Source organism: Hypanus sabinus, chromosome 2 (assembly GCF_030144855.1).
Source record: "Hypanus sabinus isolate sHypSab1 chromosome 2, sHypSab1.hap1, whole genome shotgun sequence".
Lineage (NCBI taxonomy): Eukaryota > Metazoa > Chordata > Chondrichthyes > Myliobatiformes > Dasyatidae > Hypanus > Hypanus sabinus.
The window spans coordinates 60927372-60952537 of NC_082707.1; the positions used below are offsets into that span (position 1 = coordinate 60927372).

Sequence of the window (25166 nt, forward strand, 5' to 3'; positions counted from 1 at the left end):
CTCAATTTCCGCCATCTTTAACAGGACCTTACCACCGAACACATTTTTATCTACCCCCACCCACCTTCCGCTTTCTGCAGGGATCACTGTCTGTGTGAATTCCTGACTGTTCATCCCTCCCTACTGACTCTGCGCTTCAGAACGACTCCACCACTCTCTTCCTCCCTTTAAATCAGCAGCACAACTGTAGAAAGTGCAGGCAGTTTTAAACTCCTGGCAGTGCTCATCATGGTCCCAGAACACACTTTAAAGCTTGCCCACACCTCTGCTTTATGAGGATGCTGAAGAGAGCAGGACTTTGCACATCCATACTCTTGTCATTCTGCAGGTGCGCAGTAGAGAGTAATTTGACCCGCTGCATCTCTGCTTGGTGTGGAAACTGCACTGCAGTGACTGGGAAGCTCTACAACAGCTTGTCAAAACTGCCCAGCGCATCACTGGCACCAGCCTGCCGGCCTCAGGGACATACAGTATATACAGAAAGGTGCCAGGAAAGGGCCAGTAACATCACGAAGGATCCCACACACGCTGTTCATGGAATGTTTGTCTCATCAGGGAGGAGGCTATGTTGCATCCATGCCAGAACCACCAGACTCAAAAACAGTTACTTTCCCGAAGTAGTAAGACAGATCAACACCTCCACACATTAACTCCACATTGTTTCCTATCAGTCACCTTATGTACAGCCTACTGTCACTTCATGGGCATACACTCAGTCTATGTATATAAGCTATCTTGTGTATTTACATTTATTATATATTATTATTATTATTATTATGTTATTCTTGAACATTTTTTTGTTGTGACTCAAATCCTAAATAGCAATTATTTTGTTCTCCTTATGACATTAAAGAATCTTGAATCTTGATTTCCCACCTGGTGCTTATCTCTGCAAGCAGAAGGAGTGTTTTTCCTGCCCATTCACTTCCTTCCTCACCTCCACAGAGGGCCCCAAACAGTCCTTCCAGGTGAGGCCACATTTCACCTGTTAGTCCAATTGGGGGACTGCTTTGTTGAGTACCTTTGCTCTATCTGCAACAAGCAGGAGTTTGTGGTTACCAACTGATTAAAAGCCAACCCCCATTCCCTTTCTGGCATATACAGGCATGTCCCTACTGCCATGACGAGACCACACTCAGGCTGGAGGAGCAACACCTCAAATTCTATTTGGATAATCTATAATTTCTCAAATTTCTGATAATTTCTCCATCCTTTCCATTCTCTCTTCTTCCAATCTCCATTCTGGCTTCCCTCCTCCCTCTTCCATTCTCCTAACCTGCCTATCACCTTTCTCTGCTGTCACCCCTTCCTCCCTTTCTGCCATGGTCCACTCTCCTCTCCTATTAGATTATTCTGGCTTTTTCCTCTTTTCTTTCATCCTGTGATGAAAGGTCTCAGCCTGTAAATGTTGACTCTATTCCTATCTATATAGTAGATTCTGCCTGACCTGCTGAGCTCCTCCAGCACTCTGTGTGTGTTATTCTAGATTTCCAGCATCTGAAGATCCTTCATGTTTATGATATATTATCTCATTGAAACACTTAATAAAGGTAAATAAGAGCCCCAAATGGAATGGATTTTAATATTTCTTCTGATCTTATTGCTCCATTCTATTTTTGACAAAATATTTAGACTTTCTCTTTGCTAATCAGATGTACTGTTTGACGACTTACACATTTAGCATACTTGTGTAATTCCCAACAACTATTTTTATGAATCTGTTAACAATATAAAAATATTGTATACTGAAAGAAATAATTACAATTATATACATTTTTCAATTTCATTGAGTCACAGAATAATAACAAATAGAAAAAAGTCAGCTCATCACTTATTAGCTATATGTAAAGTTCCTCAAGTAGTTGTCTAGCCATTTTTCAAAAGTATTGAGGGATTCTGCCTTTACCTTTTCAAGAAGTGACACATACCATACTTTGGTGAGGGAAAAGAAATTGAAAGCTCCTCTTCAATCTTACTACCAGTTAATTTAAGTATTGGCCTTCCTGGGTAAGAAAAGGAGGTCCTCCCTGTTCATTCTGTCCAGTCCTCTCAGTTTATTTATGCTTCAATTAAATCTCCTCTCTTTCCTCCAATTTCTCCATGACAAGGAAAACATCCCCTTTCTAGTGTTTCAGAACTGATTTTTTTCCAGCACTTACAACATTTGCTTTAAACCCCCCCCCCTTAATTATTTCCTGTAAAGAGATTTGACCTGTTTGCATTATTTTAGTTATAGCCCAACTGATGTATCCAACAGTTCAGAAATAGCCTGCCTTCTCTTACATTTTTATAGCTTGCTACCCATAAGATTTCAACAGTCATGCATCTCCGGAACTATCTGTGCTTAGCATTTTTTTGTATCATTCAATTTATCATTGCTGTAATTGTCGTTCTTAAATGCATATCCTCAAGCTTCATTGGATTGAATTTTGTTTTCTTACTACTTTTCACACCTGACCAGTCCTGCCCCCTAACTTCCTGCCCCTTTCACCTTTCATTCTCATCATCCTGAATTTTGGCTTGTACAGAAAGGCTATTTGGTTGAACTTGTGTACATAGGAAAGGGCAGTTACAATGGGACAAATAAAGGAACAACAGACAGATCTGCAACTTATAGGAATAAAATAATCAACCTCTACTATCCAAGGTACATGGAACCAGTAATTATGATCTGATATTCTTGACCCAATGCTGTAACCAAAGCAAATGTTACTCTTACATGTGTTTTCATTAAACTTAATTTTGAAATTGTAAAAGAACTACAATTGTAAGAAATCTACAATAATAACAGAAAACACTAGAATTACTCTGTGGGATAGGCAGCATCTGTGGAAAAAGCATTTGTGTCAATATTTCAAGAATGATTTACTTCATCAGAAATGGCTTTGATGAAGGATCTTGGATTTGAAAATTGAATGAATTTTTCTCTTTCCTTGGACACTGACTGTTTGCAGCATTGCATTTTTATGAGCAAAATATAACTTTTTAATATCACAATTTTACAATCCTTTTATCATTAGAAAACTTTACCCAATATAGATTATGATGCAGTCATGGTTATATATTGCATATTTTGATCATAAAACAGTAAGTGCATGTTGAGTAAAAGCTCCATAATTACTTTGTACAATGTTTCATTAATTGGCTGCTTCTGCACCTTGTACCTATGCTGAAGTCTAGATAACATTTGTGTAGGGTTAACTAATGATGTTAAGTGCAGGAATCACAGAGACTTTGGCAACTCAAAACTAAAGATAGATCACTGAAATGAGCCAGCAAAACTAACAGAATCCTGATGAACTGAAATCACTCATGATACTTTGAACTTGGTCTGAGTTTCACCAGATAAGGAACCACAGAAACAAAGCAAAGAGGGGTTGGCATGTTCCCCTGAAATATACCCCAGAGCACATAGGAATGCAAGAAATTGAACGTACAGGTCTACATTCCTTATCAGAAATTCTGAAATCCAAAAGGCTCCAAAAACCGAGTTTTTATCACCAACTGCTGACATCACTCAGGTGTGACATGGCAGCTCTAGCAGAGGCGGCCAGACATCAGTTGTGGTTCAGCACTCATGCTGGTTACACGTGCATTTGCTGTTCACTAATATTTTGTGTTCACTGTTGACTTTGTGTTTAATTTCACTGTGAAAATGTCAAAAAGAGCTGCAGATACCCCTACGGGTAACAATGAGAAAAAGAGAAGGAAGCACCTATCATTATCAATAAGGCAGCAAGTGGAGTTATTGCAGAAGCTTGATCGTGGTGTGTCTGTGTGGCATCTTACTGAAGAATATGGTGTTGGAACTACCCCTGTATATGATTTAAAGAAACATAAAGACAAGTTACTGAAGTTTTATAGCGACAGTGACATTCTACATTTATTCCAATAAGTCACTTGCCATGTGTTTGATTCGGTTCGTTTGAAGCTGTATATTTTTATGTTTTATGGAATGTTTTTGTTGGAAATAAAATATTTTTCTTGTCATTATTCCCTAAACAATACAGTATAATAACTATTTATATTGCATTTACATTGTATTAGGTATTATAAGTAATCTAGAGATGATTTTAAGTATATGGGAGGATGCGCATAGGTCTGGAGCTCAGCTGCGTCCTAAAGTCCACCCACACTGAGACAGATTAAATAAGGGACTTGAGCATACGTGTTTTTTGGTATCCACGGGGGGTCCCAGAACCAATAAGGAGAGATACTGAAATCCGAAAAATTCTGAATTCCGAAATGCAACTGGCCCTAAGGATTTCAAATAAGGGATTGTGGACCTGTACTGTGCTAATTAAATTATGCTAAATTGAATAAAAGTGATAAATACAGAGCATAACAACCTCCATGATACCTGCAGAACAATATTAAAATGCAGAGTAAGTCCAAAGACAAACAATTAGACATAAAAGGTAAACAACCCAAGGAACACTGTATATCCACAAGGTGACACTGAGAAAATATAGTCCATAAACTAACTGACAAAAAAATGAAATGAATTTATTTAGAAAGCAGATAACTGGTAAATGTAATTAGGACTCATCTAGTATGGAGAGGATGTGACAACAACAAAAGGATACATTGGGAAAATGAGGTTAACATTTCCAAATAGTGTAAAACTGCCTATTTCATGCTGATACTTTGATGTCAAATTGAATGAAGACTCTTGATTATTATTTCAGCTTTCTTGAGACTGAAAAAAATACAGCTTCACTGCTGCACACACGTTGTGATAGAAGTACAGTCTTGGTATTTTGGCCACTTGAAATTGAAGGAATGTCATCAAATATTACAACAATATGACAAGAATAAATTTTAAATTAAATAAAAATTGTAACAGTGACTATATTGGACCAGACAAGAAGTGCATCATTGTGCAAGCTGCTGCTTTCTTTTAATCTGTACTGTTATTTGGTCAGAGATCTTTAATGCTTTTTTTAAGATTTAGCTCAATAGCTTCCCTACTGCCCTGAGACTACTCTGTGTTCCGAGGTGACAATGAAACTATCAACACATAGCAGAGAGCAGCCAGATGACTGCTGACTGTCGGCATTAGTTCTTCACTATCATTTCTGGGTTTAAGCCACCTCACCCTTTTAGCGGTTTTAATGGTTGCAGAACATAGATTCAATTTGCAGAATTATTTTTCATAGCAGCTGTGTTCTATGCATCATTATCCTATTCATTTCTAGATTCATCCATTAAGAAATTAAATTAGTGAAGTATGAAGCTGTCCATGCAAGTGTAAAAATTGTTTTCTGTTCAGTAAGGCAAGCAAAAGCAGGTCAGAAAAACCTAACTGCAACAATCAACTCAAACATGGGAAAAAAATCAAATATTGTGATTTAACCTGCAGCAAACTGCAGAATTATATTTACTGAATTTTCAAATGAACCCAACAAAGCTGATGAGAATTATATAAACTGATTATTATAATAATAATTGTATCTGACTGCCTAGCTAAATTATTGTTTCAAGATAATTACGACATGCTTGTAGCCAATGTAAATAAAAGCAACATTTTTTCTCATCCTGGAATGTGGGGTCACTGGAAAAGCCATCACATATTGTCCTTTTCTCCCCTTGAATTGAGAAGCGAGATGAAAGTGTGACCGGAATTACATACAGGCTAAATTGGGCAAAGGTAACAGATATTTTCTTTGAAGGTCGTCAATGAACCAGATAGCATAATATAAACAAAAATAAAAATGATGAAAGCACTTAGTTGATCATTCAGTACCTATGAATAGAGAAACTGAGTTAAAATTTTAGACTGAACATTAATTCTATTTGCCTTTGCACAGATGTTGACTTGATGTATTTTTTCCAGCATTTTCTTCTTCTTACACCCATCAACCCTGCTCAGCAGACTGCACACCTTTCTTTCCTTAATGCATACAGAGAGTGATGAAGGCAATAATCTAACCTTTTACTGAACACTATGCTTGCATTCAGTTTTAGTATTGTTTATTAATTTTTAGTTTGCTATTTGATTTTCCACATACATAATAATGAGTGTCGCTCGCAATTCTGTTGTTTCGGCACTGAACTCTGGCCTAGCCCCTCTTCCATTATCATTTCCACAGGAAAAATGTGAAGCCCGAGGATGCTGCTGGAAACCAGTGACAACAGGAAGTGGCCCATGGTGTTATTTTGCTTCGAATGTTGGATACGCATTGCAGAACAGTCAAAAGGAAACCTCAACAGGTCGGAAGCATGGCTGAAATGTTTGGCTTATCTGCTTTTATTACAAGATATGATTGATTTTATTAATGAGCCCATTTAATCAGGATATTATTTTGATACAGGATTTGAAGCTCAGTTGTATCGATTGCATTCCCCCTCTTTTTATGGAAAGGATATTGAAAGATTGCTATTAACTGCGGAAATGCAGACAGAAAATCGCTTTCGATTCAAGGTTGGCATGCTTTTGTAGAGAATTGAATCCCCATTACTTCTTGTTACCAACCTTTTATTATAACTATCTAATGATTGCCCCGTGCAGCATTCTTTTAATGTAGGTTTTAGCTGCTTCATAGTCGGATACTAGCATGAACAGAAGATTGGCTGCTGGCAAAGAAAACAAATTTCCCAACATATATCACAGATATTAAACCTGATTCTCTTTCTGGCTGAAGGCAAGGAGTTGGAATACAGGTAGCTTTTTCTGGTTGGCTGTGACTAGAAGAGTTCCACAGGAGGTGGCATTTGGGTCTGCTACTTTACAAATGATGCTAATGATCAGGATGAAGGAATTGATGGCTTTGTCGTCAAGTTTGTGGACGATACCAAGATAGGTGGAGCAGACAGTAGTGTTGAGGAAGCAGGGAGTCTGCAGAAGGACTTGGACAGATTAGGATAATGGTCAAAAAGTAGCAGATGGAATATGGTGTCAGGAAGTATATTGTTACACACTTCGGCAGAACAAATAAAGGCATAGACTAATTGCTAAATGGTGAGTGAGTTCAGAAATCAGAGGTGTATAGGAATTTGGGAGTCCTTGTGCAGAATTCCCTAAAGGTTAACTTGCAGGTTGTGTCATTGTAAGGAAAGTAAATGGAATGTTACCATTCATTTCGAGAGGATGAGAAGATAAAATGAAGAATGTAATGCTGAGGCTTTGAAAGGCATTTGGTCTGTCTATTCCTGGAGTTCTGAGCAGTTCAGGCCCTTTATTTAAGAAAGGATCAGCTGGCATTGGAGAAGATCCAGTGGAAGTTTATGAAAATGATCCCAGAAGTGAAAGTGTGAATAAACAAAGAGCAGTAGATGACTCTGATCTTATACTCGCTGGAGTTTAGAAGAATGAGAGAGGATCTCATTGAAGTCTACCAAATATTGAAAGGTCTAAATAGACTGGACTTGGAAAGGCTGTTTCCTGTAGTGGGGGGTATAGGGCTAGAGGACATCGGCTCAGGATAGAAGGCTGTCCCTTTAGAACAGAGATTAAGAGGAACTTATTTAGCAAAAGTGTTGAACCTGTAAATTTCATTGCCGCAGATGACTGTGGAGGCCAACTCATTGTATGTATTTAAAGCAGAGAGTAATAGGCTCTTGATATGTAATGATGTCAAAGATTACAGGAAGAAGGTAGGAGAATGGGCTTGATGGGGGCAATGTACCAGACAGGATCAAATGCTGGAAAAGTCTCAAGGCTAAAATGGCCTAATTCTGCTCCTATGTCTTATGGTCTTAAATAATGTTTTTAGTTTGTCGGGACATGCTTATTTTAACAATGGTAAACAGGCTTTCCTTTGACTTGATCTTAATGGATGTCCATGAATATGTATTTGATCAAAATATAGTGCAATTGGTTGCAATACCAATTTTTTCACTCTACCATTTGATGCCTAAATATCGACAAAACAATACTAAAACCATTAATTAAAAGTTTTGTATACTAACCTCAGTTTTGTTATTAGATTGCTATCTCAGTGAATAGCTTTGTTTTGGACATCCCTTTAATTTGTCCCACTAATATGCAATTCTATTTTGTTGACTGTCATACAAAGATTACAGATGCTAACAAACAGCGGTTTGAGGTTGCACATGAAAATATCAAACCATTTAAAGGCCCTGCAGCGTCAAATACTAATTACCAAGTTGAACTTAACCAACATCCTTTTGGAATTGTGGTCAGGAGAAAGTCCAGTGGAACCATTTTGTAAGCAATTTCTTTACCAATATGATTAACAATTTTTGGCATGGTCTGTTGTTAGCACACACGCGACATTTCTTGTCTTTTATTTAGTGCTAATAAAAATTATATTGCATAGTGGTAATAAATTTTATACAAATGTTTCTATGTTATAAAGTTAATCAATCACAAATTCAAAAGTGCAGTGACTCTAGTTTCTTTTACAAAGCTCCACCTGTCTGTATGTGTTATCTTCTATATTGTCCCTCATTCTTTCTCCACTTACAATTTCTCTGCTCGTACTTCCTTTAACTTTATTTTAAACTCACAGCATTAACCCTCTATGAAGAGCAAAAGCTTCACAGGGTAATGCACATGAAGTGCTAGAGGAACTCAGCAGGTGAAACAGCATTTGTGAAGGGTTTAGACCCAAAACATCAACTATTTATTTCTCTCCATAGATGCTGCCTGACCTGCTGAGTTCCTCCAGCATTTTGTGTGTGTAACTGCATTTCCGGCATCTGCAGAACCTCTTGTTTTTAAAAATTTTCCAGGCCTTTTTCTTGCATGACTTTTAAATTTGTACCCAACAAATCCCTCCCAATTTAAAACAAACCCATATCTTGCAAGCTTTTCTCTGAAACAATAATGTTAAGTGATATTGTCCTCTCATTAAGACCAAGCACACCCCAAAGTAATCTCCTGTCACTATTCTTCAACATGGAACATTGTCTTGTTCCTCCATAAACAATCTGACTGTTTTCCTTCTTTGCAAAATATACAGCATATCTGCATCACAAATTAACATGACGGTCATTTAGCAAATACTACAATTGCAATAATGATGTAAGATAAATGGTAAGATGTATTTTACCAGATTATAAACTCTAAAAGCCGATCATGCAAGATTCTAAAGACAGAAATTTCTTTTAAGTTAATATTTTAGAAGGTTTTAAAAGCAGCGCGCCTATTTGTAACCTTATCAGCCATGCTGGAGTTGAGGAATGTAAACCATTTCACACAAATTAATATTTACTAATGGTTTAAATGAGGTGCTACACCACAAAGTCTGGAAGGTCCATTAGTTTATATTAATTTCAAAACAGAAACCTTGTTGATATTGGCCCAGGCAGCACAAGGGAAAGATGCATTTTAAATTATCTTTAATGCTGATTTAAAATAAAAGAACATGCAGGAAAACAGCTCTGATTTTGAAAAACTGGCTTTGTTCTTGTATCTAAGTAATAAGCATGACATATTTCCACCAATTATACTTGTTTTTAAAGGCTCTTTAAATGAGCTTGTTTATCTCAGGCACACAGGCATTATGAGAAGGTTTAAAAAACTAATTAGCATACACAATTGAAACTAATAAAATGTTCAGTATAGTTTTCAGCAATTTCCGGTAATTAAAATGGAGTTTTTCACAAGTGGAAGACTAGACGTTCTAATTAAAATGCTTCTTTTCTGTACTCAATTTATTCTCTGTTGTATTAATAGCACTCGTTACCACCCTTAAAAATGTCAATGAACTTAGCACAAAAGAAAGTGAACCAATGTGATCCAATCAGTTGATTAGACAGTTTTTAGAAATTTATTTTTAGTGAATATACAAATAAAAGTGAAGTCATTGTGCAAGATCCAAAGGAAAGACTGGAGGAGTTTGTGATGACTCCAACATGCCAAATGTAGACTTGCCCAATCTACTGTCCCTAGTTGCTGATTAATACCTTGTAATTTACCTACCACCCCTTTCCCGTTTAGCACTTTCCTTCAAGATTCAGAATTTCTTTACTCATACCTACAGTAAAAACTTAAAGAGCTTTTGTGGCAAACAAAAATGCTGGAGGAAATCAGCAGGCTAGGCCCATCTATGGATAGACATATTGGAATGGGAGTGGCAAGTGGATTTAAAAAAGGGTGGCCACTGGGAGATCCCACTTCTTCTGGCAGACAGAGCTTAGGTGCTTGGCAAAGTGGTCTCCTAATCTCCTCACCGATTTCCCAAGGTCACACTGGAAGCAGCGGATACAGTACATGACCCCTACACAAGGTGACGTGTCGGCTCAGCTGGAAGGACTTGTTTGGGGCCTGAATGGTAGTGAGAGTGGAGGTGTAGGGCAGGAGTAGCCATTGTTCCACTTGCAAGGATAAATGTCAGTAGGGAGATCAGTGGGGAGGGCCGAGTGGACACGGGAGTCCCGTAGGAAGCGATCCCTGTGGAAAGCAGGAAGTGGGAGGGGGATGAGAAGAAGATGTACCTGGTGATGGGATTTCATTGGAGATGGAAGTTGTGGAGCATTATGTGCTGCATGTGGAGGGTGGTGGTGAGACGAGGACAAGAGGAACCCTATCCCTGGTAGGGTGGCGGGAGGATAGGGTGAGAGGAAGATGGAGTCTCTGAGGCGACTGTAGGGATGACTTGCAGTGGACTGAAAAACTTGAGAATTTACTTATTAAGAAAGAGGATGTGCTGGAGCTTTTGGAAAGTGTCAAGTTGGATAAGTCACTGGGACCAGATGGAGTGTACCCCAGGCTACTGTGACAAGCGAGGGAGGAGATTGCTGAGCCTCTGGCAATGATCTTTGCATCATCAATGAGGATGGGAGAGGTTCTGGAGGATTGGAGGGTTGCGGATGTTGTTCCCTTATTCAAGAAAGGGAGAAGGGATATCCCAGGAAATTATAGGCCAGTGAGTCTTACTTCAGTGGTTGGTAAGCTGATGGAGAAAATCCTGAGAGGCAGGATTTATGAACATTTGGAGAGGCATAATATGATTAGGAATAATCAGCATGGCTTTGTCAAAGGCAGGTTGTGCCTTACAGGCCTGACTGATTTTTTTTGAGGATGTGACTAAGCACATTGATGAAGGTAAAGCAGTAGATGTAGTGTATATGGATTTCAGCAGGGCATTTGCTAAGGTACCCCATGCAAGGCTTATTGAGAAAGTAAGGAGGCATGGGACCCAAGGGGACATTGCTTTGTGGATCCAGAACTTGCTTGCCCACAGAAGCCAAAGAGTGATTGTAGACGGGTCATCTTCTGCATGGAGGCCGGTGACCAGTGGTGTGCCTCAGGGATCTGTTCTGTGACCCCTACCCTTTGTGATTTTTATAAATGACCTGGATGAGGAAGTGGAGCGATGGGTTAGTAAATCTGCTGATGACACAAAGGTCGGGGGTGTTATGGATAGTATGGAGAATGGGACATTGATAGGATGCAAAACTGGGCTGAGAAGTGGCAGATGGAGTTCAACCCAGATATGTGAGGTGGTTCATTTTGGTAGGTCAAATATGGCAGAACAAAGCATTAATGGCAAGACTGTTGGCAGTGTGGAGGATCAGAGGGATCTTGGGGTCCGAGTTCATAGGACACTCAAAGCTGCTACACAGGTTGACTCTGTGTTTAAGAAGGCATACAGTGCATTGGCCTCAATCGTGGGATTGAGTTTAGGAGCTGAGAGGTAATATTGCAGCTATATAGGACCCTGGACAGACCCCACTTGAAGTACAGTGCTCATTCTGGTCTCCTTACTATAGGAACGACATGGAAACCAAGGAAAGGGTGCAGAGGAGATTTACAAGGATGTTGCCTGGTTTGGGGAGCATGCCTTATGAGAATAGGTTGAGTGAGCTCGGCCTTTTATCTTTGGAGCAATGGAGGATGAGAGGTGACCTGATAGAGGTGTACAAAATAATGAGAGGCATTGATCATTTGGATAGTCAGAGGCTTTTCCCCAGGGCTAAAATGGCTAGCACGAGAGGGCATAGTTTTAAGGTGCTTGGAAGTAGGTACAGAGGATATGCCAGGGGTAAGTTTTTTATGCAGAGAGTGGTGAGTGCATGGAATGGGCTGCTGGCGGTGGCGGATATGATAGGGTCTTTTAAGAGACTCCTGGATGGCTACATGGAGATTAGAAAAATAGAGGGCTAAGGGTAAATCCTAGGTAGTTCTAAGGTAGGGACATGTTTGGCACATCTAAAGGGCCTGTATTGTGCTGTAGGTTTTCTATGTTTCCATGAGCCAGGAGCTGGCGGTTGTACCTAAGAGAGACGAGATTGCAGGGTGCCTGCCCTCAAATTTGCCTGGTCCATTTCCAACACCACTCTCCCCTTTCTCGATCTGTCTGTCTCTCTTTCTGGAGACAGCTTATCTACTGATGATCACGGACTCTTAACAGCTACCTGGATTATACCTCCTCCCACCCTGTTACTTGTAAAAATGCCATCCTCTTCTTTCAATTCCACCACCTCTGCTGTATCTACTCTCAGGATGAGGCTTTTCATTCACGAATAGTCCTCCTTCTTCAAAGAGAGGAACTTCCCTTCCTCAACCATCAACATTGCCCTCAACCGCGTTTCTTCCATCTCACACATGGTTGTTCTCACCCCATCAACCGGCCACTCTATCAAGGATAGGGCTCCTATTGTCTTCAGCTACCACCCCACCATCCTCCTAGTCCAGCACATAATTGCATAATTCTTCACAATTTCTGCCATCTCCAACGAGATCACACCACCAAGCACATCTGCCAACCCCTCCCCCCACTTTCTTCATCAACGTTGCCTCCAAATTTCATCCTGCTCTCAAACTTAGCTGGTCCATTTCTAACACCTCCCTTCTGTTTCTTGACCTCTCTTTCTGTATCCCTGGAGACAGCTTATCTACTGATGTCTACAACAAACCCACTAACTCTCACAGCTACCTGGACTATACCTTTTCAAACCCTGTTACTAGTAAAAATGCCATCCTCTTCTCTCCAATTCCTCCATCTCTGCCACAACTGCTCTCAGGATGAGGCTTTTCATTCCAGAATGAAGGAGATGTCCTCCACCATCAGTGCTGCCCTCAACCACATCTCTTTCATTTTGTGCATGACTGCCCTTGTCCCATCCTCCCGCTACCCCACCAGGGATATGACTCCTCTTGTCCTCACCTGCCACCCCACCAGCCTCTGCATCCAGCAAATAATTCTTCAGAACTTCTGCCATCTCCAATTAGATTCCAGCACCAAGCACATCTTTCCCTCCCCCCAACTATCTGCTTTCTGTAGGGATCGCTCCCTGTGCATCTCCCTTGTCCATTTGTCCCTCCCCACTGATCTCCTTCCTGACAATTATCCATGCAAGCAGAACAAGTGCTACATCTGCCCCTGCAGCTCCTCCCTCACTACCATTCAGGGCCCCAAACAGTCCTTCCAGATGAGGTGACACTTCACCTATCAGCTTGTTGGGATCATTTATTGTATCCGGTGCTCCCAGTGTGACCTCCTGAATTTTAGTGAGACCCAACATCGATTGGGAGACCGCATGACTGAGCACCTACGCTCAGTCCACCAGAAGGAGCAGTATTTCCCAGTGGCCACCCATTTTTAATTCCACCTCCCATTCCCATTCTGATATGCCTATCCACGGCCTCCTCTACTGTTGCGAGGTAGCCACACTCAGGTTGGAGGAGCAACACCTTGTATTCCGCCTGTGTAGCCTCCGACCTGATGACAATCAATCTCTTGAACTTTTGGTAATTTCACCAGTCCCCATATCTTTTTCCCTCTCTCACGTTATCTCGTTGCCCACCCATCACCTCCCTCTGCTGCTCCTCTCCTCTCTTCTTTCTTCCATGGCCTTCTGTTCTGTTCTATCAGACTCCCTCTTCTCCAGCCTTCTATCTCTTTCACCAATCAACTTCCCATCTCTTTACTTCATCCCTCCTTCTCCTGGTTTCACCTATCACCTTGTGTTTCTCTCCCCCCCCCATTTTAAATCTACTTCTCATCTTTCTTTTTCTCTCATCCTGCTGAAGGGTCTGGGCCTGAAACATTGTAAGCAAGCCAATAATAAAGAGGATACCAAAAGTTTCTTCAGATATATAAACAGTAAAAGAGAAGCGAGAGTAGATATTGGATCAGTGGAAAATGATGCTGGATAGGTAGTAATGGGGGACAAGGAAATGGTGGAGGAACTGAATAGATATTTTGCTTCAGTCTGCACAGTGGAAAAAAAATAGCAGTATGGTGGAAGTTTAATGTGTGAAGTTATCAAACTAGACTGAAGGTTCTCGGGAAACTGAAAGGTCAGAAGGTAGATAAGTCACCTGGACCAGATAGTCTACACCCCAGAGTTCTGAAAGTGATGGCTGTAGAGACTGCGGAGACATTAGTAAATGACCTTTCAAGAATCGATTGTTTCTGACATTGTTCTAGATGAATGGAAAATTACAAATATCACTCCACTTTTCAAGAAGGGAGAGAGACTGAAGAAAGGAAATTATAGGCCAGTTAGTCTGACCTAAGTGATTGGGAAGATATTGGAGTTGATTGTTCAGGATGTGGTTTTGGAGTAGTTGAACACTCCTGATAAAATAGCCAATAGTTAACATGGTTTCCTCAAAGGAAAATCTTGCCTGGCAAATATGTTGGAATTCTTTGAAGAAATATACAAGCAGTATAGCCAAAGGAGAATTGGTTGATGTTGAAGGTCTTTGACAAGATGTCACAGTGAGACTGCTTAAGAAGTTAAAACCCCATGGTATTACAGGGAAGATACTAGCATGGATAAAGCAGTGGCTGAATGGCAGGAAGCAAAGAGTGGGAGCCTTTTTTGTTGGTTGTGGGTGAATAGTGATGTTCCACAGGGCTCCATCTTGGGACCGCTTCTTTTTATGATCTATATCAATGACTTGGATGACAATCTTATGGAGGTAGAGAGGCTAAAGAAAGACTTAGTCAGATTAAGAGAAAAGGAAAAGAAGTGGCAGACAGAATACTAAGTTGGGATGTGTTTGGACATGCACTTTGGTAGAAGAAATACAAGGGTAGATTATTTTCTGAATGAAGAGAAAATTCAAATTTCTGAAGTGCAAAGGAACTTGGGAGTCCTTGTGCACAATTCCTTGAAGGTTAATTTGCAGTCAGTGGTGAGGAAGGCAAATGCAATGTTAGCGTTCATTTCAAGAGGACTAGAATATGAAAGCAATGTTGGAATGTTGAAGCACTCGTGAGGCCTCACTGGAGTGTTGTGAGCAGTTTTGGGCTCCTTATCTAATAAAGGATGTGCTGGTATTGGAGAGGGTTCAATGGACGTTCATGAAAATGATTCTGGGATTGAAAGGTGTATCGTATGAGGAGCATTTGACGGCTTAGGGCCTCTACTCACTGGAATTCAGAAGAATGAGGGTGCCCTCGTTGAAACCTATTGGACATTGAAAGGCCTTGATAGAGTGGATGTGGAAAGGATGTTTCTTATGGTGGGGAAGTCTATGACCAGAGGACACAGCCTCAGAATAGAAAGGCATCCTTTTAGAATGGAGATGTAGAGGAATTTCTTTAGCCAGAGAATGGTGAATTTGTGGCCACAGATAGCTGTGGAGGCCAACACATCAGGTATATTTAAGGCAAAGGTGGATGGATTTTTGATTAGTCAGGGCATGAAGTGCTATCGGGAGAGGGCAGGAGGTTTGGGCTGAGAGAAAAAATTGGATCAGGCATGATGAAATGTTGGAGCAGACTCAATGGACCAAATGGCTTAATTCTGTTCCTATCTCTTGTGGTCTGTGTTCTTATCTGGCTTTAGTCAATGAGCCCTTCAGTATGTTCTTTCTGAATGCTGCTGTGACATTCTCCCTGATTATTGATGCTACTCCTCCAACTTTTTTTGCATCACTCTATCACGTCTGAAACATCAAGCTTTTGGAACTTAGACTGTCAGTCTTGTCCTACTGTCATCCAAGTCTCTGTGATGGCCACAGCATTATTGCTGGATTCCCTGAGCCAGACTCCGTGACCTGGCATATTCATATCCTCCTCTAACATGCTTTAGCCCATCAGTCCCACTGAGCTCATTACCCTGACCCTGCTTGTCTTTCCCATCAGGCTTACTTAGCCTAATGCCTACCTTCCCTTCATCTCTCCACCTGCTACCTGTTGCTTTGGTTCCCACCTCCCTCCTCACCCCATTGCCATGCTAGTTTAAGTCCTCCCAAATAGTACTTGTGATTCACCCTGCAAGGACATTGCTGCCCCTCCGGTACACGTGCACTTGGTCCTTCTTGTACAGGTCCCACCTGACCTGGAAGTGAGTCTGATTCCAATGATCCGGGTTCCTGAAGCTCTCCCTTCTCCACCAGCTTCATAGTCTCATATTTAATTGTCTATGTTAATGTTTCTTGCTTTGTCTTGATCTATGATTTAGATTAATTTAGTGTTGCCATTAATATAAAAGGTACCACTTAGTTTTATTACCTACAGCACAAGTCTCAGTAACACAATGAAAATATCAGAAATGTCTGTCAAACTTTTTATGACCTTTGTACAAATGATCAAGGAGCACTAATTAACCCCTAATTCTGTTTTATTTATGAAAGGACATATAATAAGATAAATAATGTTAAATGAGCATATGCATGTAGATACTGGATTTCTCAATAATCATGTTATGTTCTGAACATTTCAATTATCTTTGAATTCAATTATTTTACCCAGTGTGAGGTATAACATCATGTAAATATATTTACATTACTAATTCAAAAGCATTTAGCCTCATCAGTTGGAAACAACCTTTGTTTTTTCATTTTTATATGAATCTGATGATTAACTGAAACCACAGGGTGCAAAAGTAAAGTGAATTTTCTACTAACTTAAATAATTTGTTCCACATTGTGTTGTTCAGGTTTCTTCCGGTAGCACATCATGTAGGGTGAAGAGTAATGATACTTTTTTTCTATAGGTTCGATACTTCATTCGGGCCCATACAGTTTGCTGATCAGTATTTACAAATAACTGCTAAACTTCCCAGTCACAACATCTATGGACTAGGAGAACACGTTCATAAACGGTTTCGGCATGACACTAATTGGAAGATCTGGCCCATCTTCACCAGAGATGCATTTCCTAATGGGGTATGAAAGCATGATGCATGTCAGTTCATTTTATGTATGTCATCAGGGAGTTCCGCCTGCCCCTTAAAAAGAAACTGTATAATGATTTTTCTTCTAATAGAACAATTTATTAGTTCCACTGCAAAGGATGTTCAAAATTTAGCTGAAGTGATGTAATGTGAACAATTCTTCTACACCCTCATTAGTAGAGGTCGCTGAATAAGAAGGTCATGAGATCAAATCCCACTTTGCATAACATGGCTGAATGGTTCAGTGCAGGATTGGACCATTTTGCATTTTTGGAGATGCCATCCTTTTGCTTTTGAGGTGCTGAACTGAGGCAGAGTGCGCTCTTCCAAACTGGCCATAAATAAATCTCATGGAATTATTCAAAGAAAATCACAGTTTCCTTGAACAGCATTTATCTTTCAACAGCACTGCTAAAGTAGATGTGCTTCTCATTTAATTATTGCCCCTTCAATCTTATTGTAAGCAAATTGGCTGCTACAGTACATAACCCTATGTTATAATAGTGACTAATCTTCAAGAGTGATTCATTGGCTGGCAAAAATACTCAGGACATCCTGAAATGCCAATTACCACATTATAAATGTCTTGCTTTTCTTCCATTGCAGAATATATGCCACATATTTCAACTTGAAAATGCATTAAATAGAATAGGTAGTTAGTAATCAAATTTGTTCCTCAGTAAGAAGTGATTAATGGATAAATGGAACATGGATAACTTAATGTATTTTAAAAAAACTGTCCAAGGTAAACTTCATTGTTCCTTCTTGCAGTCATCATATTGACAATTGTACTCTCTGTTTTATTTTCTTATGACTGTGCCTCACATTGATGTATAATAAAAGAAGCAGGAATGCTTCTCCAGTGCTTCCTTAAGAGATAATTCAATAAGCATGATCTGAAGCAAGTAAAAGGAAAATTGAGCTGGAAAGTTTTGCATACAAGGTGTGTTTGTGTGGGGAGGGGGAAGAAATTAGATGCCAAGCAGAGGTACTGAGAGGTATGATCAAAAGCTTAGCTAAAGGCATAGAGGACAAGATCTGGAACTGTTGTACGTGCTTTTTCTAAAATTAAGAGAGCTGAAGAGATGCTTGTAAACTTCATTTTTTCTTTTAACGAGGCATGCACATATGATATAGTGGCGGAATGACGTATGCCATTTACATATGTTTACCTGTAACCCATAATGAATTATTTAAATAACAAAGAATGCTTAATCAAACAATATATTTATAATAATACTCAAATATTACTGAAATACTAAATACACAATAAGAAGTGTGCAAGTTACTGAAGGACTTTGCCCTGTCCCTTACTGCTCCTGCACAAACCTGGGTACATGAGTAAAAACTTTCCTTATAGTGTGAGCTGACTTGGAAAATAGGCAAAATAAAAGATTAGATGTGGGAGGGGAAGGGGCTGAGGAAATGTAGATTGAAGCTATTGTTAGGAATTCATATGTACAGTAAGTTGTTGTAAAACCTGCAGTTAAACCAACTGTATGTGTGATGTCTGCACTTTGGTAAGAACACACTTCCTGAAGCCCACTGGAATCACACTGCACCTCCACTTAAGTAGTACAGGATGGTCTTTAACTTATAGCAGACTGGCTTTAACTGAGCATAATCCATCACAGTTTTGGTCCTTTTAACAGCATGATTAGTCATGCTGCTGTCACATTACTTTGCAAGCATTGGAAACAAAGGCATTGGGTAAATTTCACATTGGCATCCTTAGAAACTATCAAATTTATTTCATTGGATTTTAAAAAGAGATTTAAGAAGACAATTAGCAGAAAGGATTATCTAACAAATTGGAGAGCATGTAGCCAAGGTCATTGAATGCATAGCTACTGGTGCTGTGAAATTTGTTGTAATTCTCCCATTATTATGAATGCAATCCAATTTCTAAACACAGCTCAATTCTTAGGAAGAATCTTCCTATTGGTAGAAATGGTTCCTTATATTGTTCATAAGAAAATAGATTGGAATATTGCTCAACTATAACTGTTCCTAATCTCTCACTTGTATTCTGCTTGATATCCATGCTGCTCTTGCAAAGGTTTTGTGGTCCTTTTTATGATAGGAAAGTTGCACTGAGAATATAAATTGTTGTTTAGCTCACTGCTTTAAACACTCTAAAATATAGCTGCCGGAGGACCTGTGAGCTGTTGTCAAGATTAAACTGAAATTGATACAATAAACGTGTGATATAAATGCTCTCAAGATAGTAAAACAGCTTTTCTTTAACAGGGGATGCACAATCTCTATGGACACCACACTTTCTTCATGTGTCTGGAAGGGGAGAGTGGATTAGCCTTTGGTGTGTTTTTGCTGAATAGCAATGCTATGGGTAAGCATTTCACAATAACAATGGCAAAATAATAAATTAAACAGTGACTTTTATTTTCTCATTTTCTGTGGGTGGGAACTCTGTGAACAGTAACTTGAAAGAATGGTGGTTGAGTAAACTTTGCCAGCAAAATCTGAGTGCTATTTTTTTTGCATTGGACAGCATTTTGGGTTTGAAATGGCATCTGAAGGGTACATTTGTAGCATGTTATTCTAGTTTAATTATTGAGAAGTAGGGTCATGCAAATAGTATGGGCTTGTGACATCAATCCTCATGCAATACTTGCAGTGCTAAATTAGGTTTCAACAGTGCAGCTAATGCCATGTGTTAATCTCAATCCACTAAACATATGTTCAATAGCAGAAAGGGCTCCCTCTAATAATATTTAAAAGTATTATCAATTACTTATTACTTAGAAGTTGATTAATCTGCTGTGAGCATTATCTGCACTGTGTGGTTCTTCCAGTTTTCTTAGGTGTTTGCAAATTCTAGCCATTATAGATTTTGCTTTAACTTTAAATCTTCTACAAAAATCAGTTATCCCCAGCCTTGGAGAGAGAGAGGAGGAGTAGATGGTTGTCAGCTAAAAGTGACCAGTACTGATGTTCCTCATTAAGTTATTCCACCATATCTTTTCTCATGAGAAGCATTGCGTGTGGCTCCATAGTTTATCAGGGAAATCCTTTTGAAGAACCACTTTGCTATGGCCTCAGCTCTTTCACCATAGCTAGCTTAATACAACCGATGTAATAATGTCATTATCCTTCATAAATCTGCTTCCTTCTAGTAAGAGCCAGTAGAAATGTGCAACAGATCCCCATTTGTGGTCCACAAATAGGATAGCATAGAAATTCTCCATTCAAGAGAGCTGCAGCTGGAGTGAGCACACATTGAAGTGGTACGGATTGACCAGCCCCTGGTGATTTGGCTAACATGTATCAGCTTATCCAGAAATGGTCTTTTAGACACTTCTGTACATTGGGTCCCCATCTTTGCTGAAGTACTGATAATACATGCAGGCAATGAAATGGAGCCATAGTGTGGCACAGTAGCGTAGTGATTAGCACATCATTTTACAGTGCCAGCGATAACCGATCAAAGTCAATTGCAGCTGTTGCCTGTAAGGAGTTTGTATGTTCTCCCTGTGACCGTGTGGGTTTCCTCCAGGTGTTCTGGTTTACTCCCACATTCTAAAGCTGTGTAGTTAGGGTCACTGGGCTGTGGGGATGCTATGCTGGCGGCAAAGCCTGGTGACACTTGTGGGCCTCCTCCAGCACAATTCTATCTGACGTCACTGTGTTTTGATGTACATGTGATGAATAAAATTAATCTTTCAACCTTGAATAAGAATGCTTAATCAAATAATACGCTTGCATTATTATTCAAATATTACTGAAATATTAAATGCAAGCACTCCTCCCTAGCTATAAACTCAAACACAATATAGAATGCATCTCAACTTGTATAGATATTCTTACAAAGTACACTATATAATAAAACTACGATATAGACATCCACAGCAGAGTAAATTTTAAATAGTCTCATTCAGGCCTAAAGATTTAATGCCTGTGGAAGATTTTTTTCTTCTTGTTTGTGAGATAACGTCTTTCCTGACAAGAGAGGTCACTTTGCTTGGCAGGTGAGACTTGTGGCTGTGAAAACAATCTCAGGTTGTAAATGGCTGTAGGAGTTGACTCTGAGACTATAGGAAGTGGGTTCTGACATCTCTATGGGCCTTCCTTTCTTTTCTCTTTTCCTTCTGGATCTACTTCAATCCTTGCTTCTCTCCTGGTCCTGGCTTCTTTCTCTCTTCTTATCTTGCTGATTCCATCACACTCCCTTTCCTTTCCTTATTGTTGGTTCACTCATGAACTCTATCTCACTCATGGTCCCAATCCTGCTCATGCTCTTCTTTCCACTTTTATTCTTTTACAGATTCCTTCTCTTTTTCTTTCTCTCTATCCCTTCTCTCCTTTTTCAACTTTTTTGGGTTTTTTCTTTTTCACACCTTCCTTTTTCTTCTAATTTCTTGTGAGTATCTCTGAATTTGTTAATTTCTCAAGAAATTCGGTCTTGTTTATTCCATTTCTAGAGCACTTATGTCACCCTCCTCTTTCTTTTCCTTTTTCTTCTTTCCAGGATGTGCATCTGGATCTTGGGAAGGTGTAGTTAGTTCACTGGAGCATTCTCATCGGTAGCTCCCTTTACAATCTGATCTCTCCTGTTGGTTTCCTCAATCTGGAGCATCATCTGATGAATCCTCTGTTTTCATATCTGCACTGACTCCTTTCATTTTGGCCTTCCATTCATCCAGCTGGGCTTTAGTCTTTGCATCTACTTTTACAAGCAGCTTTCTGTTCCCACTTGAAGTTCATGCAATGACCTTAATGCACATGGAGTAGATTCTGGTTGTTTTTACTCACAAAAACCAATGCTTGCAACTTATCTGAGGCTCCTTTTGAACTCCAGCTTAAAATGAAGCCATATTTTGCAAGTAATTGCCTGATTAACATAACAGAAGATTTATCAGAAGCTTTCTCAGACATGTGTACAAAAACTGTTGTAGTTGGACCACTACTTTTGTCACTTTCATAATTCCTCTGAGCAGCATGGTCATCCTTTGTTCAATATGCCTTCCAGCCAGAGGCACAGAGGTTGGCACCAACACCTGTTTGCCTTCTGTTGGGCAATGGTTCTTGGTGAACTGGATGGAGAATGTTGTGGCACTTCCTAATTCATTTTCAGTTGAAAATATATTTGAAATATTAATCAAATATTGCTGAAATGTTAAATAAACAACACCATACTCCAGATGTGCCATGTCCTTTGTAGTGTAGCATTCATGCTTTCTTATTCAATGGCCAGCTAATGAAAGCTAGATTTCAATTCGCTTTCTTCAGATCACCTTCAATGATCACTGAATTTGGACATCCTGGTCCCTCTGTTTCTCAATTTTCCCTGTGGCCTGCCATTTATTGTGAATGCTCTATACTTAACAGTCCACACCTTGCACTTAATCAGGATTAAATTTCATCTACCATTGCTTCACCCATTTTTCTTAATGATTAATTGCATTCTGTAATCCAAAACTGTCTTCCCTATCAATAAAAGCTGTTTCACTTACTCTACAAATGCCTACTTTTCAAATAGATTAATTCCCTCTCTTTCTCTAATCTTTTTCCCAATAACATCCCTGCCATTGATTTTAGATGAAAGGTCTATCATTACCAAGCTGCCCTTCTTGAATCAGGTACCACCTTTCCTGCCCTCTGATTACTCAACTATTCCTCCCATAACAGCTTGAATTGCATCTCATGAAGCCTTGGGGAGTTAACATCTTTAGCCAGGTGAAAAGTATTAATGCTAATACCACCTTTTTAATATTAATGTGCTCTAGAATTTCACTGTCTTCTTTAGCTCTCTCAGAGATTGCTAGTTTGTTTTCTCATGAGCTGCACTGATGCCCTTGTTACCCTCTTGCATATATACATAAAAAAGCTTTGGGAGTTTTCTTAATGCTGCCTGACAGCCATTTCATCTCTCTTTTAAGCATCTCCCAATACATTTTATATTGCTGAAAGGCCTCCCCTGATGTCAATCATCTACATTTGCCATATGGTACTTTCATTATCCAGCTCTTGATATCCCTTGACATCTTGCTGACATTTCCTTTCGCCCTCATGGGAATACTCCCACTTCATGTTTGAACGCTTCCCATGTGCAAAGCGGTAGACTCCCCTCCAATAGCTGCAACCACTATAACGAAGTCCAGTCATGTGATATTGAAATCAGCTCCTCCCAATTCAGGACTTAATTTCCAGACTTTCATATTGTTATGTACCCCGTAACTGGGTGTCTTACCAGCAAAGATAGAAGTATCTGTTGGAGTCTGGTACTATTTTCAAAACAGTGTTTATTAGTAAAATATACAAATCAATATCAACAATGCAAATATACAGATAATACACGCTAGCAATACTAAACATAAAAGTGTGGGTATAATAATAATCAATAATAAACAAGCTCTATCATTGTCTAGGGGATAATGAATTATCATATGTGAATATAAAGTTCAGTTCAGTTCATACAGGCTGAGATAGTTGTTGGTCGATGTGTTGTAACTGTTAGAGAGAGAGAGGGAGAGGGCGAGCAAACAGTGACAGCTATAGTCAGTCAAACCTTCCTTTACGTTCTTGATTCGTCGATGTGTTGTTGTGGCCATTCAGGTATGACCCCTCTCGCCTTTAGCTAGACCGTTCTTCTATGGTGGACTCATCACCCAGGCAAGGGTGGACACACACACAAGCCCCCACCGGCCTCGCTATAAACACTGTGAATTAAAATTGACCGATCCTTTGTTCGGTCTCCGATGCCCCCACACCTTCTCGTGGGTTCCAACACTTAAGCAGTGCTCACTAGTGTGTCTCCTGGTGTGTCTGAGGGGTGTCTCCCCAGACCTCACTTTTATCCCTACTCACGGGGTCTCAGGTGTCAATCAGTTTTGAATGGCTTAGCCCATCAAACCAGCCCACTCCCGCTGTCCACTGAGGAATTTTAATGAACAAAATAGTACCAAGTAAACAGCCCTCTCTGGAGCCATAAGTCTTACAGGAGTCATATTATGGTGGAACAACAAGTCTCTCTCCCCCGGTGTTATCTCTCTTTTGTCTGAAGCAAATGTTCCAGTCCCAGTATGTTTATGTTCCATCTCTTTCTCTCTCATTAGCAGCCTGGCAACAGTAACGGTTTGTAATTCTCCCAGGGGAGGGGGATGGGCAAGTCTGCACCCTTTTGCCCATCAGAGCTGTTCATCCTTCGTAACAATATCCCTTTTAACATTTACCTTAACTAAATAGTTTTGATCTCTGTCTCAGAACACTGGCACACCTCAGGGGTGTGTGCCTAGCCCACTGCTCTACTGACTATATACCCATATCTGTGTGGCTAGGCATAGCTCAAATACCATCTATAAATTTTCTGATGATACAACCATTGTTGGTAGAATCTCAGATGGTGACAAGGGGGTGTACAGGAGTGAGATATGCCAACTAGTGGAGTGGTGCTGCAGCAATGACCTGGCACTCAATGTCAGTAAGACAAAAAAGCTGATTGTGGTCTTCTGGAAGGGTAAGATAAAGGAGCACATACTCATCCTCACAGAGGGATCAGAAGTGGAGAGATTGAACAATTTCAAGTTCTTGGGTGTTAAGATCGCTGAGGATCTAACCTGGTCCCAACAAATCGATGTAGTTATAAAGAAGGCAAGACAGTAGCTATACTTTATTAGGAGTTTGAAGAGCTTTGGTATGTCAACAAATACACTCAAAAACTTCTATAGATGTACCATGGGGAGCATTTTGACAGGCTGTGTCATTGTCTGCCGGGTGGGGGTGGGGGGGTGCTACTGCACAGGACCGAAAGAAGCTGCAGATGGTTGTAAATCTAGTCAGTTCCATCTTGGGTACTAGCCTACAAAGTACCCAGGATATCTTCAGGGAGTGGTGTGTCAGAAAACAGCATCCATTATGAAGGACCTCCAGTACCCAGGGCATGCCATTTTCCTCACTGTTACCATTACCAGAAGCCTAAAGGCACACAGACAGCAATTCAGGAACAGCATCTTCCCTTCTGCCATCTGATTCCTAAATGGATGTTGAAACTTTGGACACTACGTCACTTTTTTTAATATATAGTATTTCTGTTTTTTGCATGATTTTTAATCTAGTCAATATATGTATACTGTATAAAGCATACTGAATAAAATTTACTT

At 39.9% G+C, this 25166-nt stretch overlaps 1 protein-coding gene across 1 annotated transcript in view; it reads left to right on the top strand.

The window, feature by feature from the left end:
- The window catches only part of si (sucrase-isomaltase), a 155291-nt gene that overhangs the window by 7005 nt on the left and 123120 nt on the right, over positions 1-25166 (top strand). The window contains exons 4-8 of the mRNA XM_059946950.1: positions 6093-6213; positions 6315-6424; positions 8019-8170; positions 16867-17038; positions 19297-19396. Of these exons, the coding sequence (XP_059802933.1) occupies positions 6093-6213; positions 6315-6424; positions 8019-8170; positions 16867-17038; positions 19297-19396 (655 nt within the window). The remainder of the gene's footprint in view (positions 1-6092; positions 6214-6314; positions 6425-8018; positions 8171-16866; positions 17039-19296; positions 19397-25166) is intronic.